Source organism: Photinus pyralis, unplaced genomic scaffold, assembly GCF_008802855.1.
Source record: "Photinus pyralis isolate 1611_PpyrPB1 unplaced genomic scaffold, Ppyr1.3 Ppyr1.4_LG10, whole genome shotgun sequence".
NCBI classification, from domain to species: domain Eukaryota; kingdom Metazoa; phylum Arthropoda; class Insecta; order Coleoptera; family Lampyridae; genus Photinus; species Photinus pyralis.
In genome coordinates, this window is record NW_022170250.1 from 20,346,961 (window position 1) to 20,366,227 (window position 19,267).

Sequence of the window (19,267 nt, forward strand, 5' to 3'; positions counted from 1 at the left end):
TGTGTCAATTTACAATCAATGTTTTTTTAAGATGCGAGCGACTTCCGGAATAGGATCGTGCCAAAGTTCAACGAAAAGACTTTTGCTTCACATTGGCACGATCCTATCCCGGAAGTCGCTCACATCTTAAGAAAAACACAGATTGTAGACCGGGATCAGGTCTTCTGTGACCGGCAATCTTTCCCGGCGAGAGGTATATTAAATTTCATTTACCATTTTCTGAATATTCACTGCATACGGTAGTAACAAACGAAGTGAATGGTTTTTTACAGGCAACATTTCAAAAATGAGCTTATTCGGGTGCCTTTTGTAAATTGATCGAGATCTCGGCAACGAAATATCGTAGAACTTTCGGGTTTTCGGCATTATAGTCGTACTATCATGTTATTCCTGCATCGTTTAGTCGCGAAGGAAAGAGGCTACCACTAGGAGGTCGCCCGGTATCCGAGGGACCGGTATCGACACTGCACCCCGATGCGTTCGCTAACATCTTAACTTGGTAGGTTGGTCCGCGACTACGACCTTTGTCCCTATCCGTCTGGGTTTTGGCTCCCATGCGCCACGTACAATCGTCACTGCCCATACCGAAGCACGAGTCTCTTTACGATCATTTGGGTGCCTGTGTGGGCTTCCCCTTATCCCTTTATTTAGTTATTGATTATGGAGGTGCGCCCGATGGGTTTCATCTCCCTTTTTCGTACTTCTCTCACACTTTATTATCGCTTCTCTTTCTTTCGCACCTTTTACTTGTCATAATTGATGTGTTAGAACTGTATGACCTCAGCTTCTTCTGCACACTGGGGTGCTTGCCTCTCTGCTCCGGGGTGGTTTGGTGGCCTTCCATGATTAGATGCAGTACCACTCGATGTAACTAAAATGAACTCTTTGTATATTGCGCCTTCAAATTGACGCACTCTGTACAATACAATTTACCAACTCTTTGGTTAATGACGTAAGTGACTCGTTTGACATTTCGCTGTCCTTTTTCTTATTTAAAGGTCGCGAGGGTTAGCGGCAAGTTTTCAAGTAAATTTCCTCCCTAGTCATCAGTAATTAATTAAGCAATGCTCAACCGGATCGTGAAACCGTCCATTTCCGGCGTACCAAAGGCAGTTAAATGCTTCAGCACGACGCCTCAGGTAAAATTCCTATTTTAATCTCGATTATGCAATCCCAAGTGCCATTTAGAACAACTTCAAAGTGGCCGTGGCAGGCGCGAGCGGCGGAATCGGGCAACCCCTATCGCTCCTGCTCAAGCAAAACCCTCTCGTTACTGAATTATCCCTGTACGATGTCGTACATACCCCCGGTGTCGCCGCTGACCTCTCGCATATCGAAACGCCCGCGAAAGTAAAGGGGTAAGCAATATATTTTGCGTAAATTGCGGTTTATACTTTGTCGTTTAGATATGTCGGGGCAGAGAGCATTTGTGACGCTTTTAAGGGTTGCGACGTCGTCGTGATTCCGGCCGGTGTACCCCGAAAACCTGGTGGGTAAGGTTACGACGCGACTGTCTTAACTAACAAAGTCTTGTAGGCATGACGAGAGACGACCTTTTCAACACCAACGCGTCCATCGTGCGAGACATCGCGAAGGCGTGCGTCGAGGCCTGTCCCAAGGCGATGCTCGCCATCATTTCCAACCCGGTTAACTCGACGGTTCCCATTGCTTCCGAAATATTCAAAAAGGTCAGGCAAAATGCTCAACTCCGAGGAGCTATAACGGGATTGGTTCGTTTTTATTGCTGGCAAATGTACAGGATGGTCATTCAAAAACTGTCAATACTCTGCCGCCGTTTGTTTTCATTTTTGATCCTTAGTTTGTTTGCAAAATGTTACACCCTGTATACCTATAGAATTTGGCAATGGTAGAGTGGTGGAATATACTGGGTGATATTATGTAAAATGTTGGTAAGTAGTAACAGTTTTCAATATTCCCCCAAAAAAATAATGTCTAACAAGACTTCTGAACTCTCTGCGGACCCCCCCCTCACCTAAATTAACCGAAAAAAATATAACAGGGTACCTACTTTCCACCAATTTGGGGGGGGGGGGGGTAGGTAGACACTTTTTAACACCTGTTTTATGGTTTACTGAACTGTATATACAGGGTGTAACATGCACAAAAAATATTTCTACATGAAATGTAGTGTCAACCATCCATCCATTTGCAAACTCTATGTAGAAGGTGCAACAGGGTCTTTTACCGACACGCGTATAGAGCCCCCCCCCCCTTTCCATAATTTTTTACATGTTACATTCTTTATATAGAACTCTGCAAAGAGACTGGTTAAATACACAGGGCTGGAACCCTTTTTTGCGTCTTTGTGTAGGAATTTTTGACAAAGCAGGAGGGAGCGGGGGAATTTTAAAAATATTTTTACAAAATTGAATTTTGGAAAAATCAAATTTTTTGGTTTGGTCCTATTTAGTGCACCTTTATTTTACATCATCCTGTATATAGTTGTATATAGTTGAGCAATCGGTGAGAGACTGGTGAAGTATATTGGGTGGTAGAAAGTTTTGTGATCGGGGGGGGGGAGTGTTCACACCTGTTGTTGTGGTTTACTGTACTCTATATGCAGGATGTAATATGTACACAAAAATATTCCGAGGTCGATTTCCAAACTATGTACAGGGTGCAACAGGGTGTTCACCGGCACAAGTATAGCGCCCCTCTCCCCTCCCTACAAAGTCAACAATGGATGAGTAACTAACGGGGACACATACCTTCTTTCCACAATTTTTGACATGTTACACCTTGTGTATAGAATTCAGGAGACACTGGTGAAATATACAGGGTGGTAGGACGAAAAATAGTATTTTAGTTTTTTGTTTGGGGGGGGGGGGGGTTACAGTACTGTTCACACCTGTTTTTGTGGTTTACTGTCCTATATACACAGGATGTAACACGTACAAAAAATATTTCCACATAAAAAATAATGTCAACTGAGATCAATTTCCAAACTATGTACAGGGTGCAGATCTCTCTCCAACGACACGCGTATAGCGCCACCCCTCCCTAAAAAGTCAACAATCCAAAAAAAAAAACGTGGACCCACCTTCTTTCCACAATTTTGTACATGTTACACCCTGTATATAGAACTCGGCAAAGAGACTGGTTAAATACACGGGGCTTGAACCCTTTTTGCGTCTTTGTGTAGGAATTTTTGACAAAGCAGGAGGGAGCGGGGGAATTTTAAAAACATTTTTACAAAATTGAAAAAATCAAATTTTTTGGTTTGGTCCTATTTAGTGCACCTTTATTTTACATCATCCAGTATAGAGTTGAGCAATAAGTGTCCGGTGGAGCTGACATGTTGGAAAAAAATTTTTTTTTACACATTTCCACTTTGCACCGTGTATGTTGGGTGGAATATACAGGGTGAAATTGAGCAAAAAGTTCTACACAGAAAACTTTTTAAACGCCTAACGGCCTAACTGTGTCCATTTGCCAGATACTAAAAATGGCCGCCAAATACTTGCGTTTTATGATACTTGTTATTTGACTTATTTGTTACTCAATTATACAGGCAGGTAAATACGACCCCAAGAGAATATTCGGCGTGACCACCCTCGACGTCGTCCGCGCAAACACCTTCATCGCGGAGGCAAAGTGTCTCGACCCGCTTACCGTCAAAGTGCCGGTCATCGGCGGTCACGCAGGCGTCACGATCATGCCGCTCATCTCGCAGGCGTCGCCCAAGGTGTCGTTCAGCGAGAGCGAGCTCAAGGCGCTCACCGTACGCATTCAGGACGCCGGCACGGAGGTGGTCAAGGCGAAGGCGGGCGCCGGCTCGGCGACACTCTCGATGGCGTACGCGGGCGCCAGATTCGCCATCGCCCTGCTACGCGGTCTGAAGGGTGAGGCGAACGTCATCGAGTGCGCGTTCGTCAAGTCGGACGTCACCGAGGCGCCCTACTTCGCGACGCCTCTACTGTTGGGAAAAGGGGGAATCGAGAAGAACCTGGGACTCGGCACGCTAAGCGCGTTCGAGCAGCAGCTGCTGAAGGCTGGCATACCGGAACTGATTGCTAGCATTAAGAAGGGGGAACAATTTGTAAATAAATAAAGGTGATCTATGCTTCGAACGGTGTTTTGTTTTGCAGTGTTGCGATATTTTAGACTGGGAAAATTTTAATTTGTTTAGTAAAATTAGCGTAAGTGTAACATGTACAATACCATCATTTATAATATAATGTGACATAAGGGACCTTGATTCGAACTGGACATGTTGTACCATAGATCTGATCTACCATTTAATCCTTATAATAGTGATTAAATCATTTTACACTGTACAGAAGTGTTCATAGGGTGACCCGGGCGTAAGCGAAATGTACGTTAAAGGGACACCCTAACACGATGAAAGGGACGATTTGTTGTTTACTTTTTTCTTTCAGGTAATTGGATTTGTACAGAATTAAGTGGAGATTTTAATTTTCGGATAGCGATATGCCCCAGCTCCTGAAATATTTTCCCTAATTTTGGGACACCTGTGGTCCTCCGGAAATATTTAGAATTTATTTAAAGTGGAGAATCTATCATTTTCCCCAATTTTGGGGCAACTGTGGAGCTCCTATGTTATAGTTTATTTAAAAGTGGAGGATCTATCACTTTCCCCAATTTTGGGGCAAGTGTAGAGCTCTTACGTTGTTATAGTTTATTTAAAAGTGGAGGATCTATCTTTTTCCCCAATTTTGGGGCAAGTGTAGAGCTCCTACGTTGTTATTTATTTAAAGTGTAAGATATCTAACGTTTTCCCAACTTTTGGGGCAAGTCTGGAGCTCCTACGTTGGTATAATTTATTTAAAGTGGAGGATCTATCGTTTTCACAAATTTTGGGGCAACTGTAAAGCTTCTGAGTTGTTATAATTTATTTAAAGTGGAGGATCTATCGTTTTCCCCAATTTTGGGGCAAGTGTAGAGCTCCTACCTTGTCATTTTTTTAAAAATGGAGGATCTATAGTTTTCACAAACTTTGGGGCAACTGTAGAGCTCTTACGTTGTTATAATTTATTTAAAGTGGAGGATCTATCGTTTTCAGTGGCGGATTTACGGGGTAAATTAGGTATTTAGGTAATACCTACTCCGCTCCGCCCACTTTAAAATAAAGGCAATAATATATAGAGAGCAACTTTGGTTTTGGTTAAAGTCTAAAGTCACTAAAATCTAAATATTCTGTAGTATTCAGTGAGTGGTCAGTGTTGACAGTCAACGATTTGGCTATTCGGCATCGATCGGCAATTCGCTACATTGATGCCCAAAATAACAAATAGGTATCAGGTACTTAGTACTGCTACTGAGGTGAGGTACCTGCGTCTGCCTTTCACGAAATGACGAAAATAAGAATTTTAAATTTTAAAAACAGGAATTTTTTTGCCCATAACTTTTGATGGAGACGTCTAATCGAAAAAGTACGAATCGTTTTGGATTCTACGCACCCAAATTAATAAGAAAAAGTTTTTTCCCGAGAAATTTTGGTGCAGTCGATTTTTGGGAAAAAAAAGGTACACTGCCTTTTTTTGCCCAGAAAAAAAATTGTCTCAGATCGACCGGAAAAAAAATATTTTCTTATAGAATGTGGCCTGTAGAATCCATAATTTCAAACAGTTCCAAGATCGGACTACTAGATCAAAAGTTACAGCCCTTTGAATTTTTTGTCGAAATTGGTTTTTTGCCCATAAATATACCTATTATTCAAAGTTTTCGTTGACTAATTAAAGCAAATGCAATAAAGGGGCCTGTCAGCAGTACGAAATAAAATACCGTTCTAATCTAATCTTTTTCGCCTGTACAATAATAAATAGATAAATGACTATCAGCAACCTGCAACCCCCCCCCTTCTAGTACGCACTGGGTGACTGTATGTGCCACGAACTTGTTTAATCACCCCCCCCCCCCCAGAATCGTTTTCCTCAATTTTGGGGCAAGTGTAGAGCCCCTACGTTATAATTTATTTAAAGTGGATGATTGATCCTTTTCCCCAATTTTGGGGCAAGTGTAGAACTCCTAATACGTTGTTGTCATTTATTTAAAGTGGAAGATCTATCGTTTTCCCAAATTTTGGGGCAACTGTAGAGCTTCCGAGTTGTTATAATTTATTTAAAGTGGAGGATCTATCATTTTCCCCAATTTTGGGGCAAGTGTAGAGCTCCTACGTTGTTATAATTTATTTAAAAATGGAGGATCTATCGTTTTCCCCAATTTTGGGGCAAGTGTAGAGCTCCTACGTTGTTATAATTTATTTAAAAGTGGAGGATCTATCGTTTTCCCCAATTTTGGGGCAAGTGTAGAGCCCCTACGTTGTTATAATTTATTTGAAGTGTATGATTGATCGTTTTCCCATATTTTGGGGCAAGTATAGAGCTCCTACGTTGTTACAATTTATTTAAAAGTGGAGGATCTATCGTTTTCCCCAATTTTGGGGCAAGTGTAGAGCTCCTACATTGTTGTCATTTACTTAAAGTGGAAGATATAACGTTTTCCCATATTTTGGGGCAAGTATAGAGCTCCTACGTTGTTACAATTTATTTAAAAGTGGAGGATCTATCGTTTTCCCCAATTTTGGGGCAAGTGTAGAGCTCCTACATTGTTGTCATTTACTTAAAGTGGAAGATATAACGTTTTCCCATATTTTGGGGCAAGTATAGAGCTCCTACGTTGTTACAATTTATTTAAAAGTGGAGGATCTATCGTTTTCCCCAATTTTGGGGCAAGTGTAGAGCTCCTACATTGTTGTCATTTACTTAAAGTGGAAGATATAACGTTTTCCCATATTTTGGGGCAAGTATAGAGCTCCTACGTTGTTACAATTTATTTAAAAGTGGAGGATCTATCGTTTTCCCAATTTTGGGGCAAGTGTAGAGCTCCTACATTGTTGTCATTTATTTAAAGTGGAAGATCTAACGTTTTCCCAAATTTTGGGGAAGTATAGACCTCCTACGTTGTTACAATTTATTTAAAAGTGGAGGATCTATCGTTTTCCTCAATTTTGGGGCAAGTGTAGAGCTCCTACGTTGTTGTCATTTATTTAAAGTGGAAGATCTAACGTTTTCCCAAATTTTGGGGCAACTTTAGAGCTCCTACGTTGTTGTCATTTATTTAAAGTGAAAGATCTAACGTTTTCCCAAATTTTGGGGCAATTGTAGAGCTCCTACGTTGTTGTCATTTATTTAAAGTGGAAGATCTAACGTTTTCCCAAATTTTGGGGCAAGTATAGAACTCCTACGTTGTTACAATTTATTTAAAAGTGGAGGATCTATTGTTTTCCCCAATTTTGGGGCAAGTGTAGAGCTCCTACGTTATTGTCATTTATTTAAAGTGGAAGATCTAACGTTTTCCCAAATTTTGGGGCAAGTATAGAACTCCTACGTTGTTGTCATTTATTTAAAGGGAAAGATCTAACGTTTTCCCAAATTTTGGGGCAAGTATAGAACTCCTACGTTGTTGTCATTTATTTAAAGTGGAAGATCTAACGTTTTCCCAAATTTTGGGGCAAGTATAGAACTCCTACGTTGTTACAATTTATTTAAAAGTGGAGGATCTATTGTTTTCCCCAATTTTGGGGCAAGTGTAGAGCTCCTACGTTATTGTCATTTATTTAAAGTGGAAGATCTAACGTTTTCCCAAATTTTGGGGCAAGTATAGAACTCCTACGTTGTTGTCATTTATTTAAAGTGAAAGATCTAACGTTTTCCCAAATTTTGGGGCAATTGTAGAGCTCCTACGTTGTTGTCGTTTATTTAAAGTGGAAGATCTAACGTTTTCCCAAATTTTGGGGCAAGTATAGAACTCCTACGTTGTTACAATTTATTTAAAAGTGGAGGATCTATTGTTTTCCCCAATTTTGGGGCAAGTGTAGAGCTCCTACGTTATTGTCATTTATTTAAAGTGGAAGATCTAACGTTTTCCCAAATTTTGGTTACAATTTATTTAAAAGTGGAGGATCTATTGTTTTCCCCAATTTTGGGGCAAGTGTAGAGCTCCTACGTTATTGTCATTTATTTAAAGTGGAGGATCTAACGTTTTCCCAAATTTTGGGGCAAGTATAGAACTCCTACGTTGTTACATTTATTTAAAGTGAAAGATCTAAGTTTTCCCAAATTTTGGGGCAATTGTAGAGCTCCTACGTTGTTGTCATTTATTTAAAGTGGAGATCTAACGTTTTCCCAAATTTTGGGGCAAGTATAGAACTCCTACGTTGTTACAATTTATTTAAAAGTGGAGGATCTATTGTTTTCCCCAATTTTGGGGCAAGTGTAGAGCTCCTACGTTATTGTCATTTATTTAAAGTGGAAGATCTAACGTTTTCCCAAATTTTGGGGCAAGTTTAGAGCTCCTACGTTACAATTTATTTAAAAGTGGAAGATCTAACGTTTTCCCAAATTTTGGGGAAGTATATAGACCTCCTACGTTGTTGCAATTTATTTAAAAGTGGAGGATCTATCGTTTTCCTCAATTTTGGAGCAAGTGTGGAGCTTCTACGTTGTGTGTCAGGGCGGGGGGGATGTATGTGCTCGCAGCTGGCAATATGCAGCAGTGAATTAAAATCCAATAAACAAAAAACTAGTCATATAATTTTCCTTAATTCTACAAATACACAAATCAGTCTGTATCTGGATCGGAGTCGGGGGCGAGAACTTCGCCCAAATCGGCCATTTGCGGATGAAACGTGTCCTCGTAGCACCTTCCGAAAATTCGCCTGATCTTCGTGCTGTGCGTCGACTCGGGAGATCGCGTGATCACGTCCCCGTTCTCTTTCTCCGGCAGATCCATGGGATCAGTGAAATCTTCCCAATTTACATCGTTCATGATGGGCACCGCCGACGAGGTTAATGTTGACGGGACGTCGTTCGATTTGAGGGTCGCGATGACAAAGTTCACCTCGAATGTTGGGTTTTTCACTTCGATAAGCGCCGGCCTGTGGCATCAATCATAAATGTGTTCAATTGCGAGCGGCGGAGGGAGTTACTCACCGGCCTGGTGCGTCGAAATTGAGTAGCATTCCCAGAGTGGTGGTTTCGGCTAGGCTGACGGCGGCGCGAAACGGTTTTAGTGAGAAGGTGATGTTTGTGTCGCGCGTAATTTTGAAACTACTGAATTCGCCCGCCATGAGAGTAATCTGGGATCGCACGCCTTTTGTGACTGCTGTGTCTCCTACACAAAGTGTTTAGAGAGTATAGTAGTGAAGAACACTACCTACCTGTGATATAATTGCGAATTAGTGCTCGCTGAGACGTAACATCTAAGCTCATGTCGTCATCATGCAACTGGAAATTACACAAAACTTGACCGAACAGTTGTGCCGTAGCCCCCAAGTAACTGGTATTGTTATCCTTATTGTACACGATATTCACCGCTTCTCCGTCGCTTAAAAAGAGTGCCCGCACCACCATCACATCATGTTTGTACTTAAATCTAAATACTATCTTCACTGGGTCCTCCTCCAACTCGATTTTGCAAAACTCCATCTAGAATTCCACCAGTAGTTACGATGGACGACACCTCGCAGGCTAGTACCTTTTTATCCTTGTGCGAGAAAGACTTGAACACGCTCAGCATGCCCTTAACTGGGATCCGGCACTGTAAGTCAATTTGGGACACCTCGTACGAGGAGAAGAAGGTGTCTCTGAGATGGACCGTGCAGTACGCCGTAGTGGTCATGTTTACGCTTTTAAGCGAGAGATAGTCCTTTTTTGCCTCCACGTAGACATCGTCTCCGATTTTAGAGAGCGCATTAATTAATTTACTAAGCACTGCAACAGGAAATTGTGTTAGGGGTACGACGACATAACCTTAAAATGTTCAATTTTACCCTTTATGTTGGGGCCCGGTATAGTGCAATTCATTTTCGAAGAGTTTCTCCTGAAATATACATTAAAAACGTTCAATTAGAGACGGAAAAGAGGACTTCTTTTAAGTTGAAAAGTTAGGTTATGGTTACATTTCAAAATAAGGGATGTGGCTCTAGTACCGTCACCGGTTGACTATTTCCATCTTTATTATATACAGATAATGAAAGTTGTATGTCGTCCCTAAAAAAGCAACGGTTGGAGAAGCTACGAGCGTCTCATGATGACGTCCAAGCCGGACAATGTGCACGGTTATTGTCTGCACAATTAAAACTACGTTTCTAGAGGTAACAGTAGCTGATTTCTATTCGCCTTAACCTATACCCGGATTACGTAGATGTAGCGCTCTAGTTTTTGTTTCGTAATTTGGAGGTTTCACGCCCCTTCTCGCTCTTCCTTTACCATCGACCCCTCTGCACGTCTTCCACTTCAGCTAAATCAGCTACACGCCACTGTATTTTACGCTTTCAGGAGATGTGTAGGAAAATTTGGATCCGTTTTGGAAATATCTAACGGTTTGCAAAATAATGTTACCTCTTTTGCATTTTCGTCGACTTCAGTGGTCTCCTATACACGCATCCTTTCAGTCTGTTTTCTTCATCCTTGAATTCTTCGCGGCAGCCTTCTTTACGTCATCCTTACGCTTTTATTAGAACCTCTCACCTTTCGACACCGAGTGTCGGCTCGTTCGGCACTGCTTTTAACTCTCGTATATTTTCGGGTGGTTTTATATCTCCCGAAACCACGGCTTCTTCGTTCATTTTTCACACCTCCCCCCTAAGAAATTCCTCTTTAACTCCTCCTTCCTTCAGGTCATTCTGTCATCTGTTGAAGTTTTCCTTTCGCGTCCCTTTCTGGCTTCTCTCTCGCCTCTTAGAGTTATTTTATATCCTCCCTCTCCCTCCTCCCTTACACACACTCCTACCTCACATTTCATATTTGAGATGCCTTCTTTCCATTGCGTTTTATCGCGTTTCCGTCGGCCCTACATTAAACCATTCTCGTGCTTGCTTTCACGTTCACACCATCTCCACGCCCTTCTCAAGGGTCTTCTATGCGCACTCTTTCACGTCTCTACATATCTTAGACTCCTTTTTCCACGCATCTTTCAGGGCTCTCATTTATTTTTAATTCTCCCCCCTCCCCCTCCCAACTTCTATTTTCTTCATCTCCTTCAAATCTTCCTTACTAATCGTTCACGTTTTTTTGAGGTTTATTGAATCCTTCATCAAGTCTTACACTTTCTTTAACTTTTTTTTGCCTCTCTTACTTTTACTTCTGCTTTACTCCCCCTCACGTGTTATTTACATTTCAGCGTTCAGGCGTCCATCAGAATATTACCTACACACGCATTCATACCGCCATCCTTACACCAGGTCTCTTTCGTTTCTCAAACCTTCCCTCCCACTCTGCCTCTTCAAGTTATTCGCGCTTTCTTTTTTTTCATTTAAGCATTTTCCATGCGCTCTCTTTATTTCCAGTATCACGCGTACTTAGCATATGCTGGTTTTGTTAGGATCAGCGATAGTCACGACTCACGTTCTTCTTCACCGCCTCTTTTATAGTGTCTTCGCTCCTCTTTCACTTGCTTCTCGAATCAGTTTTCCATTCCCGCTTCTTTGCTTACCTCGCATTTCTTTCATGTCCCCTTCCTGTCGGTTCACGTTTTTTACCCATTCATGCGTTTTTAGCGAATTTTTTATTCTATCTCTCGTTTCACTAACTGTCGGTTCGTCGAGGCGCCTTTTATAAATCGATCGAGACCTCGACAGCGAAATATGTCGTAGAACTGTCGGGTTTTCAGCATTATATTCGTACTATCGTGCTATTCATGCATCGTATGAAAACTTGAATACATTCCTGAAGTTGATTAATGAATTCCCTTTACATTTCTCCTCGACATCTCGGTAACGGAATGTTATTCTCGCGCCGCTTAGGCTAAAAGCCACTGATCTACCACATCAAAAATGCACGTAGGTCTAGTGATGGGGCATCAATACTTTTCTTGTAACTTGTTTGTATGGTTATCACCCTATCCCCCGCATCCTTCAAGACTGGCACGCTACCCTACTCTTACACATTTTTACTCAAAGCTTCTTCACGGCCGCTTGAAGGTTTCCACTACATCTCGCTTGGACCATCTCCGCTGACAGCAGTTTCATATCCTCACACCTTTTTCACGTATTCTTCTTCACGACTCCTATGGCAAGAACTAGTGTCCTTTCGTTCACTTTTTCACCCACAGCTGGCTGGCATGCCTTCTGTACAACTTCTTCACGTCGTTTATTTGCTTTCCCCCCCCCCCCCTCCCCCCTTAATCAAACTTCCTTCGCATTGTTTTACATCCCCTTCTTCTTCGTGGCTTCTTTAGGCCTCTGTCACTCCACCTTTCTTACACCATTACTTCATCGTTCATCCACTCTTCCTCAATCCCCCCCCCCCCTCTTTTCACACCTTGAAGTCTCGTTCACGCCCTATGGACGTTTTCCTCTTTCCTTCATCATTTCGCTTTGCCATTTCTTACTCTACATCTCCCTCACGCCTTCTTTACTGCTCACCAAGCGTTCTTTGCGATTTTCACTCATTCTTCAGTACTCTGGTAGCCTTTGCTCGTGCTTCTTTTACTCACCTCTACCTCTCTTGCTCTTCACACTCCCGTCTCAGGTTTCCGCATTTTTTCAAATCACTAGATTTTCTACACGCTTTCTTCATGCATCCTTCAAACCTTCCTTACCCCTCTCCCGCTTTGGTAAATGCTCCACGTAAGGTCATATGTACGCTTCCTTCGAGGGCATTTCCTCTACGTCTTAGTTATGACCTTATGACTTATGTCTGTGAAAGAAGACTAAAGACGCCATGTATACGCGCAGTCGTGATGGCGAGAGCGAGAAGAGAATGTATGGGGACCTGTGTGATTTTTATCTCCCCCCCCCTCCCCTTCTCCTTTATATCTTTTTTGCACCTCCGCGCTTTTTCTACAGACAAGTCCCACGCTCCCACCTAATTTTTCCTCGCGTCCATCCATTTCTTCATATCACCCCCCCCCCCCCCCTCAGTGGACTTGGTAGCGTTTTATTAGATAATAATCGACGTAACTGATAAATGAAGGGTTATAAAAACAAAGTTTTCGAATGACAGTTTATTGAGAGTGGAGTGCCGCAAGGAACCACTGTGGGACCTGTGTTATTAATTATTCCACCATCGCGAATTCTTTTGCACACAATTTACAACACGACGGTTGCACCAAAATGAAACTTGTGAGTCTTCGTGTATTTTTTACTTATAGTCTCTACCACTTTTGGATCCACCGTATTTCCACCCAAACGCACCTCTTTCAAACCGGTAAGATTCCCCAAAGCAGCCAGATCTAGATAAATGACGGCGTTGTGCTCGAGGTCTAGCAGTCTCATGTTGATAAGTCCCCGGAACGTCTCCAAGGTGATGTTCGTCAAGGTGTTATTTGCCAAATTCAGCTCCTGGAGCGAGCTCAAGTTGTCGAACGTGCCCGGTCGGATCTCGGTGATGTTATTCCCTTCCAGGTTGAGGTATCTCAATTGGGAGATCGTCGGAATTGAACCCTTCTGGAGTATCCTCAGTTTGTTTCCTTTGAGGTTTAAGGCTGTTAGTGACTCCACGGACCGGAAGATGTCCGACGGTAAGCTTCTGAGATCGTTGTCCCCCAGTTCTAAGATCCTCAAGCCGGCCAGTTTAGCGAACTCGTCGCCTTTCAGCTTGAACAGCCGATTTGAGTTTAGGTAGAGGAATCGCAACGTTGCCAGTGACGCAAAGGGCTCGACGGTCGTAATTCTATTATCGTCCAGAATTAGCATATCAAGTCTGCTTAAGCCCAGAAACATCTCAGCTTTGAGGCTCACTAGGCGGTTTCGGGATAGGGAGAGCGTTTGCAAGCTCGAGAGGCCCTCAAACGTCCACTCCTCCACCTCCTTGATTTGGTTCTGCGTCAAATACAGGGATCTCAACCGGGACAGGCCGAGAAAATTACCTTTCTTCAAGTACTTCAGCTTTGACCTCTTCGCCGTGAAACTGCGAAGGTTTGTTAAGGGCGAGAAGCAGCCGGGCTCAAAGTGGGTCAAATCGATGTCCCCCAAACGCAAAAAGTGTAAAGGCGAGAGGTCTTTGAAGGTTTCGCAGTCGATGCTGTCGATCTCGTTCCGGGCCATGGAGAATTGGACGAGGGAGGTTAATCCGTCGAACATCTTCGCGGTGAGGTTTCGCAGCTTGTTACTGGTAACGCCTAAGGAGGTGAGCTTTCCTAAATTCTTGAAAGTGTGCGGCTCGATGGTCTTGATTCGGTTTCTGCCCAACTCCAGCCGGCTCAAATTGGCCAGCTTGTCGAAGATCCCCGCCTCTAGCGTGGTTAGCTTGTTGTCCTCCAAGCTTAACGTTTCCAAGGCGACCGTTCGGGAGAAGATCGTCGAAGGGAGCGTCTTAATCTTGTTTCGGTTGAGGTTCAAGTGGACGAGGGCTTTCGTGTCTTTAAACGAGGAGGCTGAGAGCTTCTTCACCTTGTTCGAGTCCAACCTGAGCACCCTGAGCTGGCTTAACCCCTTGAGAGTTGCGAGCGTGATGTTTTCAATTTTATTCGACATGAACTCCAGAACGGAAAGGCCGGGTTTGTTGCCGAGGAGGCCGTCGGGTATTGAGGACAGCTGATTGCGGGCCAAACCGATGTACTTGAGATTTGACAGGTTTTTTAATAAACCCGCGTCTAAGCTTCTGAGATGGTTTTCGGTTAGATCGATCCACTCGAGCATCTTCAAGTTCTCGAAGAGAACGTTCGGTAACTCGGTCAAGTAGTTGCTCGAGAGATTAAGAGACTTGAGGGTCTTCAACTCGGAGAAAACTCCCTCGGTCAGCTCTTCTAGGTCGTTATTTTGTAGGTGCAGCTCGTAGAGGGAGCTCAAGTGTCCAAAGACTCGAGGAGGAAGGTTTTCCAAACAGTTGTTCTCCAGGTGGAGGATTTTGACCTTTGTCAATCCATCGAAAGCGTCCTCGTGTAAGTGCTCCAAGGAATTGTAATCGAGCCACACGGCTTCAAGGCTGGGTGACTTTACAAGTAGATTCTTTGGCAAATTGGTCAGCCTATTTCTAGACAAGGCGACATGTAGGAGACCTGTTGCGGTATCAAAGGCACCCTCCTCAATTTCCTTGAGGTTGGTACTGTTCAAGCATACCTCTTTGAGAGCCGGCATGTAAGTTAACCACTCCTTCGGCAGTCGCTTCACTTCCGTATCAATTATCCGAAACCTCACCAAGTCGCCCATTTCTTCAAACGCACCTTCCTCAACGTTTTCCAATGTACTCGAGGAAATTTGGAGTTCTTCCAAACCGCTCGAATGTCTAAAACTGTTGTAAGAGATGCCCGTTATGTTACTAAACAGAAATCTTAAGGTCCTCACATGCTGGAAACCTTGGAGGGCATTTGGGCCCAAAAAATCAATCTTGCTACTCTCGATCTCCAAGGTGCCAAAGTTTTCCATCTCGACCAACTCGAAGGTAACGCAGTCTTGAACTGCTTCCCTAAGTTGCGTTAGGGAACTAATGTTTTTACATGAGATTGTGTCTTCGGGTTTGTAATTGCACTCTCTGGATCGTACAGTTCCTGCTCCAATTACTAGTAATACCTTCAGTAACAGAGTCATGGCAGTAATTTCCTTCACAACCAAACGCGGATCACGTCGCCATAGTCGAATGGGTCCTTAGTCATGATTTCCTTGGTGGGACAGCGCGCACTACGAAATTATTCACTGGCACTATCAACAAGTCAAAGTTTACTGATTTGCGTTATCTGAGTGGGTTAACAATAATGCGTTCTTTAAATCTAAACAGAAAAATAGTGTCGTTATCTTCCGTTCCGCTTTAATTTGTGATTTCGGTTAATTTGTATTAGACAGATTTTCCTCAAGAAGGACTCAGACGCCACCAAGAGGCAAACCTCCGTTAGTATCTCAAGATGGCCGAGGGATTCCTTCCGAAGCTAAAATGGGGGCAACTTCCGGCATCATGCGTGAACGATATCGGGGCTGGGTTACAGACCAGTAGTTCTTCAAAGATCAGATCCAGAGGTCAAGGTCAGCCAAAGCCAGAAGTTGAGATAAATGTCACACCAAAGGCTAGTTTAGGCGTGTATGATAGTTTAACAAACTAACTTTCAGACGTAGTCACAGTCTTTCTGAGCTCAGAAGGGTGCTCTCTGCCAATATAATCTGCAATCAAATAAAACCCAAAAACTAAAAAAAAGAGAGAGAGCGGGTATGAACAACACTGCACATAAACTGCGAGAGTAAAATTAACGTTTGACACGACGAGCAAGTTAAATACTCAGAATCGTAATAAACACTTAACAACAAACAATAATTCAAGTTACGTCAGAAACCAACACGGAATACTTTTTTCCTGGAATGTATCTGGGTGTGGTTGGGGGGAATTCCATACCACCCTTCTCCGCTTAGCTTCGGATAGGCTAGGATTCCCCACTCATTCTTTAACTCTTAAACTTATACAATTTCGCTTTGCAGTGGCGTTCGTCTTTTACCATATGTTTTAACTGTGCCGCCACATGTCATAGTAGGAGCTGCATTTTTTATTGGAGTGTGTATCCCTTATCCTCTGTAAAACGGATTTCTCACCATTTTACCCATATCAGAATGTGGTCCTCTTCCTCTACCAGCACCTGAACCTTTAGAAGCGTTCCTATTTTAGCATTTTTTTGAATCTTTGCGTGTCTATAGTAATGGGACTCTTGAGATTTCGAGTCTAGGTTTCTGGATTTTTGAACTTTTGTCTTTTGAGTTTTTATGATTTTTAGGATCCTTGATTTTTTGAGTCTAAGGTTTTTAAGTCTTTGCCCATTTCTGCTTTGAGTATTTAACGATTCGGGTCCTTGAGTCCTAGAGCTTTTGCTTGAGTTTTTGGGTTTCGTTTTCGAGTCTTAAAGGTTTTGGTACTTGTAGTCGTTAAGACTCTTGGAGTCTAAGTTTTTTGATGTTTGCGACTTTGCGTGAGCGTTTGGTTTTTTTGAGATTTTTGTCTTTTGTGTTTTGAGACTGAGTATTTGAACCTTTCATGCTTCAATTTTCTGTACATTTTGAGTTTATAATCTTTTTAGTCATTGAGCCTGGTTTTTGGTTTTGAATTGTTGTACTTTTATGTCTTGGTGTCTTTTAGTTTGTGAATCTGAGCATTCTAGTTTTTGAGTATTTGAATGTTTAGATCCTCAAGACTTTGAATCTTTGAACTTTCGATCTTTTAAATTTTGAGCCTTGGATCTCTTATAGCTTGAGTCTTAATTTTTGAATCTTTGATACTGGGTCTTTAAGTCTTTGAGGTTGACCCTCCGAGTCTTTAAGTCGGATTTTTTGAGTTTTTGCGCTTTCGAGCTTCGAGTACATCTCTTTGCGGTTTTTACTTTGAGCTTTTGAGTTCCGACCCCTCATTGGAAAGGTCTCGACCAGCGCCATCGATTGGCGCTGTCAGAATTTTTTTTCTAAACTTCAAACCGTAATATCTCGAGAACGGTGCGTCGTAGATATATATGCCTTCCGAGTTTTGAGTCTTTGACACCTGGTTTTGAACATTTGAGTTGAATGAATCTCAGTGTTCTCATCCAATATTTTATTCTTTGAGTTTATGTGAGCTTTTGAGTCATAGAGTAGGTGTATTTGAGCCTTTCAGCTTTTAATCAGTTGACTTTTTAAATTTTTGCGTTCTCAATATATCGAGTCTTTGTATTTTGAAAGTTTTCAATGTTTGAGTTTTTGATTTTTTCAGCTTTGGAGGTGTTTTCAAGTTTTCGAATGCTCATGTCTCTAGTAATTGCATTTTTGAGATTTCGAGTGTAGGTTTTTGATTCTTCTTTCAGTTTTTATGAGTTTTTGAGTCTGAACGTCTTTGGGTCTCCGAACTTCGAGACCTTTTGCTGTTCAGTGTTTTATCATGTGTGTTATAACATTTTTGAGTCATCTTGTTGAAGCCTTGGGTGTTTAAGCCTTTTAGTTTTTGATCCTTTTTGTGTGTTGAGTCTTAGATCTTCTGATTGCTCGAGTATTCGACCCCTCGTTTTTTGAATCTTCGGCTCTTTGAGTCTTTGAAACTTTAAGCCATTGCGTCTTTTTCGAAAGTTTAAGTTATTGGGTCCGTGATTTTTTGGATCTTTGCTGCTTAGAGGTGTCCTTAAGCTTTGATCTTTTGTTTTCAGAGTCTTGGTGTCCTTGACTGCACTTTTACTTCCTTAATCTGTTGAGGCATCGAGTGTCCTTGAGAGGTTTAGATGTTTTCTTGCTTTTATCATTTTAGTCTTAGATACTATAACCTTTCTTTCTGCGCTTCCAGCGCGTTGATTTTTTCTATTTTTCAATTTTTGAACTTTTGGCCTGTTTACCTTTTGAGTCTTTGACTCTTTGAGTTCCGGAACCTTTGGTTTTTCGCTTCTTCTAGTATTTACGTTTGCGTCTTTGAATTTCCCTCCCAGTTTTTGAGCCTTGGTATATTTCAGCTTTGAGGATCTGAAGATTCGGGTCCTAGAATCTTTGTTTCCCATTTTGAGTCTCGTTTTCGAGTCATTAAGGTTTTAGTACTTGGGGTCGTTAGGTCTTTGACCCTTCAGGTCTAAGTTTTTGGATCTTTGCGACATTTTACACTTTTGAGTCATTCAGTTTGGGTTTTTGAACCTTTGTCCTCCTGTCTTTTAGTTTGTGCGACGTTAAGCGTTCTAGTCTCGACTTTTCAAATCATTGCGCTTTTGATCTTTTAAATTTTGAGTCTGAGATCTTTTATAACTTGACTCTTAAATTTTGTGCCTCACAGTATTTGATTTTGAGCTTTTGTGCCTCTTACCTTTTTGAATCTCTGATACTGACTCTTGTATCTTTGAGTTGTGGAGTCAGTCTTTGAGGTTGATCCCTTGAACCTACGTGGATTTTGAACCCTTTGGGCCTGTGAGTTTTTTGAGTTTCTGAGATTTGAGTTCCTGACCGATCGAATTTTTTATTCTTCGAGTTAATGTGCTCTTGAGTCATTGAGTACCGTATTTGGTTTTTTTACGTTTTTTTTTGTATTTTCTAGGCTTAGAATTTTTGAGCCTTTGTTTATTTCAGCTTTTGCGGTGTCTTTGTGTCGCTAGTATTGACATTTTTGAGATGTTTGGAATTATCTTTGAGCTTTTGTTCATCTTAATTTTTGTGGGTCTTGTGATCCTTTACTTTTTGAGTTTTTGCGCTTTTGGGTCTTTACATATTTGAGACTTTCAACATCCGAGCGATTTTGTGTTTTTTAGTGTGCCCCTTAACCTTTTGAGTTGTCGAGCCGCTCAGTGTCTGATCCTTTGCAGCTTTTAGTTTTTAAGGCTTCGGGAGTATTTTTTGAAACTTAAGGCCTTTACGTCTTTAACCTTTCTA

At 42.0% G+C, this 19,267-nt stretch overlaps 3 protein-coding genes across 4 annotated transcripts; 1 reads left to right on the top strand and 2 right to left on the bottom strand.

The window, feature by feature from the left end:
• Positions 1–965: 965 nt before the first annotated feature.
• On the top strand, positions 966–4,219 carry LOC116161830 (malate dehydrogenase, mitochondrial). Its single transcript, XM_031475300.1, has 5 exons — positions 966–1,139; positions 1,189–1,358; positions 1,407–1,489; positions 1,537–1,688; positions 3,533–4,219. The coding sequence occupies exons 1-5, from the start codon at positions 1,065–1,067 to the stop codon at positions 4,070–4,072; spliced, it is 1,020 nt and encodes a 339-aa protein (XP_031331160.1). The 5' UTR covers positions 966–1,064; the 3' UTR covers positions 4,073–4,219.
• Positions 4,220–8,554: 4,335 nt separating this feature from the next.
• On the bottom strand, positions 8,555–9,956 carry LOC116161617 (cell cycle checkpoint control protein RAD9A-like). The gene is made up of 5 exons (XM_031475024.1): positions 9,815–9,956; positions 9,520–9,755; positions 9,203–9,470; positions 8,976–9,156; positions 8,555–8,920 (listed from the first exon to the last, which is right to left on the bottom strand). Exons 1-5 carry the CDS (start codon positions 9,846–9,848, stop codon positions 8,605–8,607), a joined length of 1,035 nt encoding a protein of 344 aa, XP_031330884.1. The 5' UTR covers positions 9,849–9,956; the 3' UTR covers positions 8,555–8,604.
• Positions 9,957–12,981: 3,025 nt separating this feature from the next.
• On the bottom strand, positions 12,982–15,825 carry LOC116162323 (protein artichoke-like). 2 transcript variants are annotated; one of them, XM_031475926.1, is made up of 2 exons: positions 15,272–15,435; positions 12,982–15,218 (listed from the first exon to the last, which is right to left on the bottom strand). In XM_031475926.1, the coding sequence occupies exons 1-2, from the start codon at positions 15,292–15,294 to the stop codon at positions 13,076–13,078; spliced, it is 2,166 nt and encodes a 721-aa protein (XP_031331786.1). In that variant the 5' UTR covers positions 15,295–15,435; the 3' UTR covers positions 12,982–13,075. The 2 variants fall into 2 exon arrangements, with proteins under 2 accessions (XP_031331786.1, XP_031331785.1); XM_031475925.1 differs by having other exon boundaries at positions 12,982–15,825.
• Positions 15,826–19,267: the final 3,442 nt, after the last annotated feature.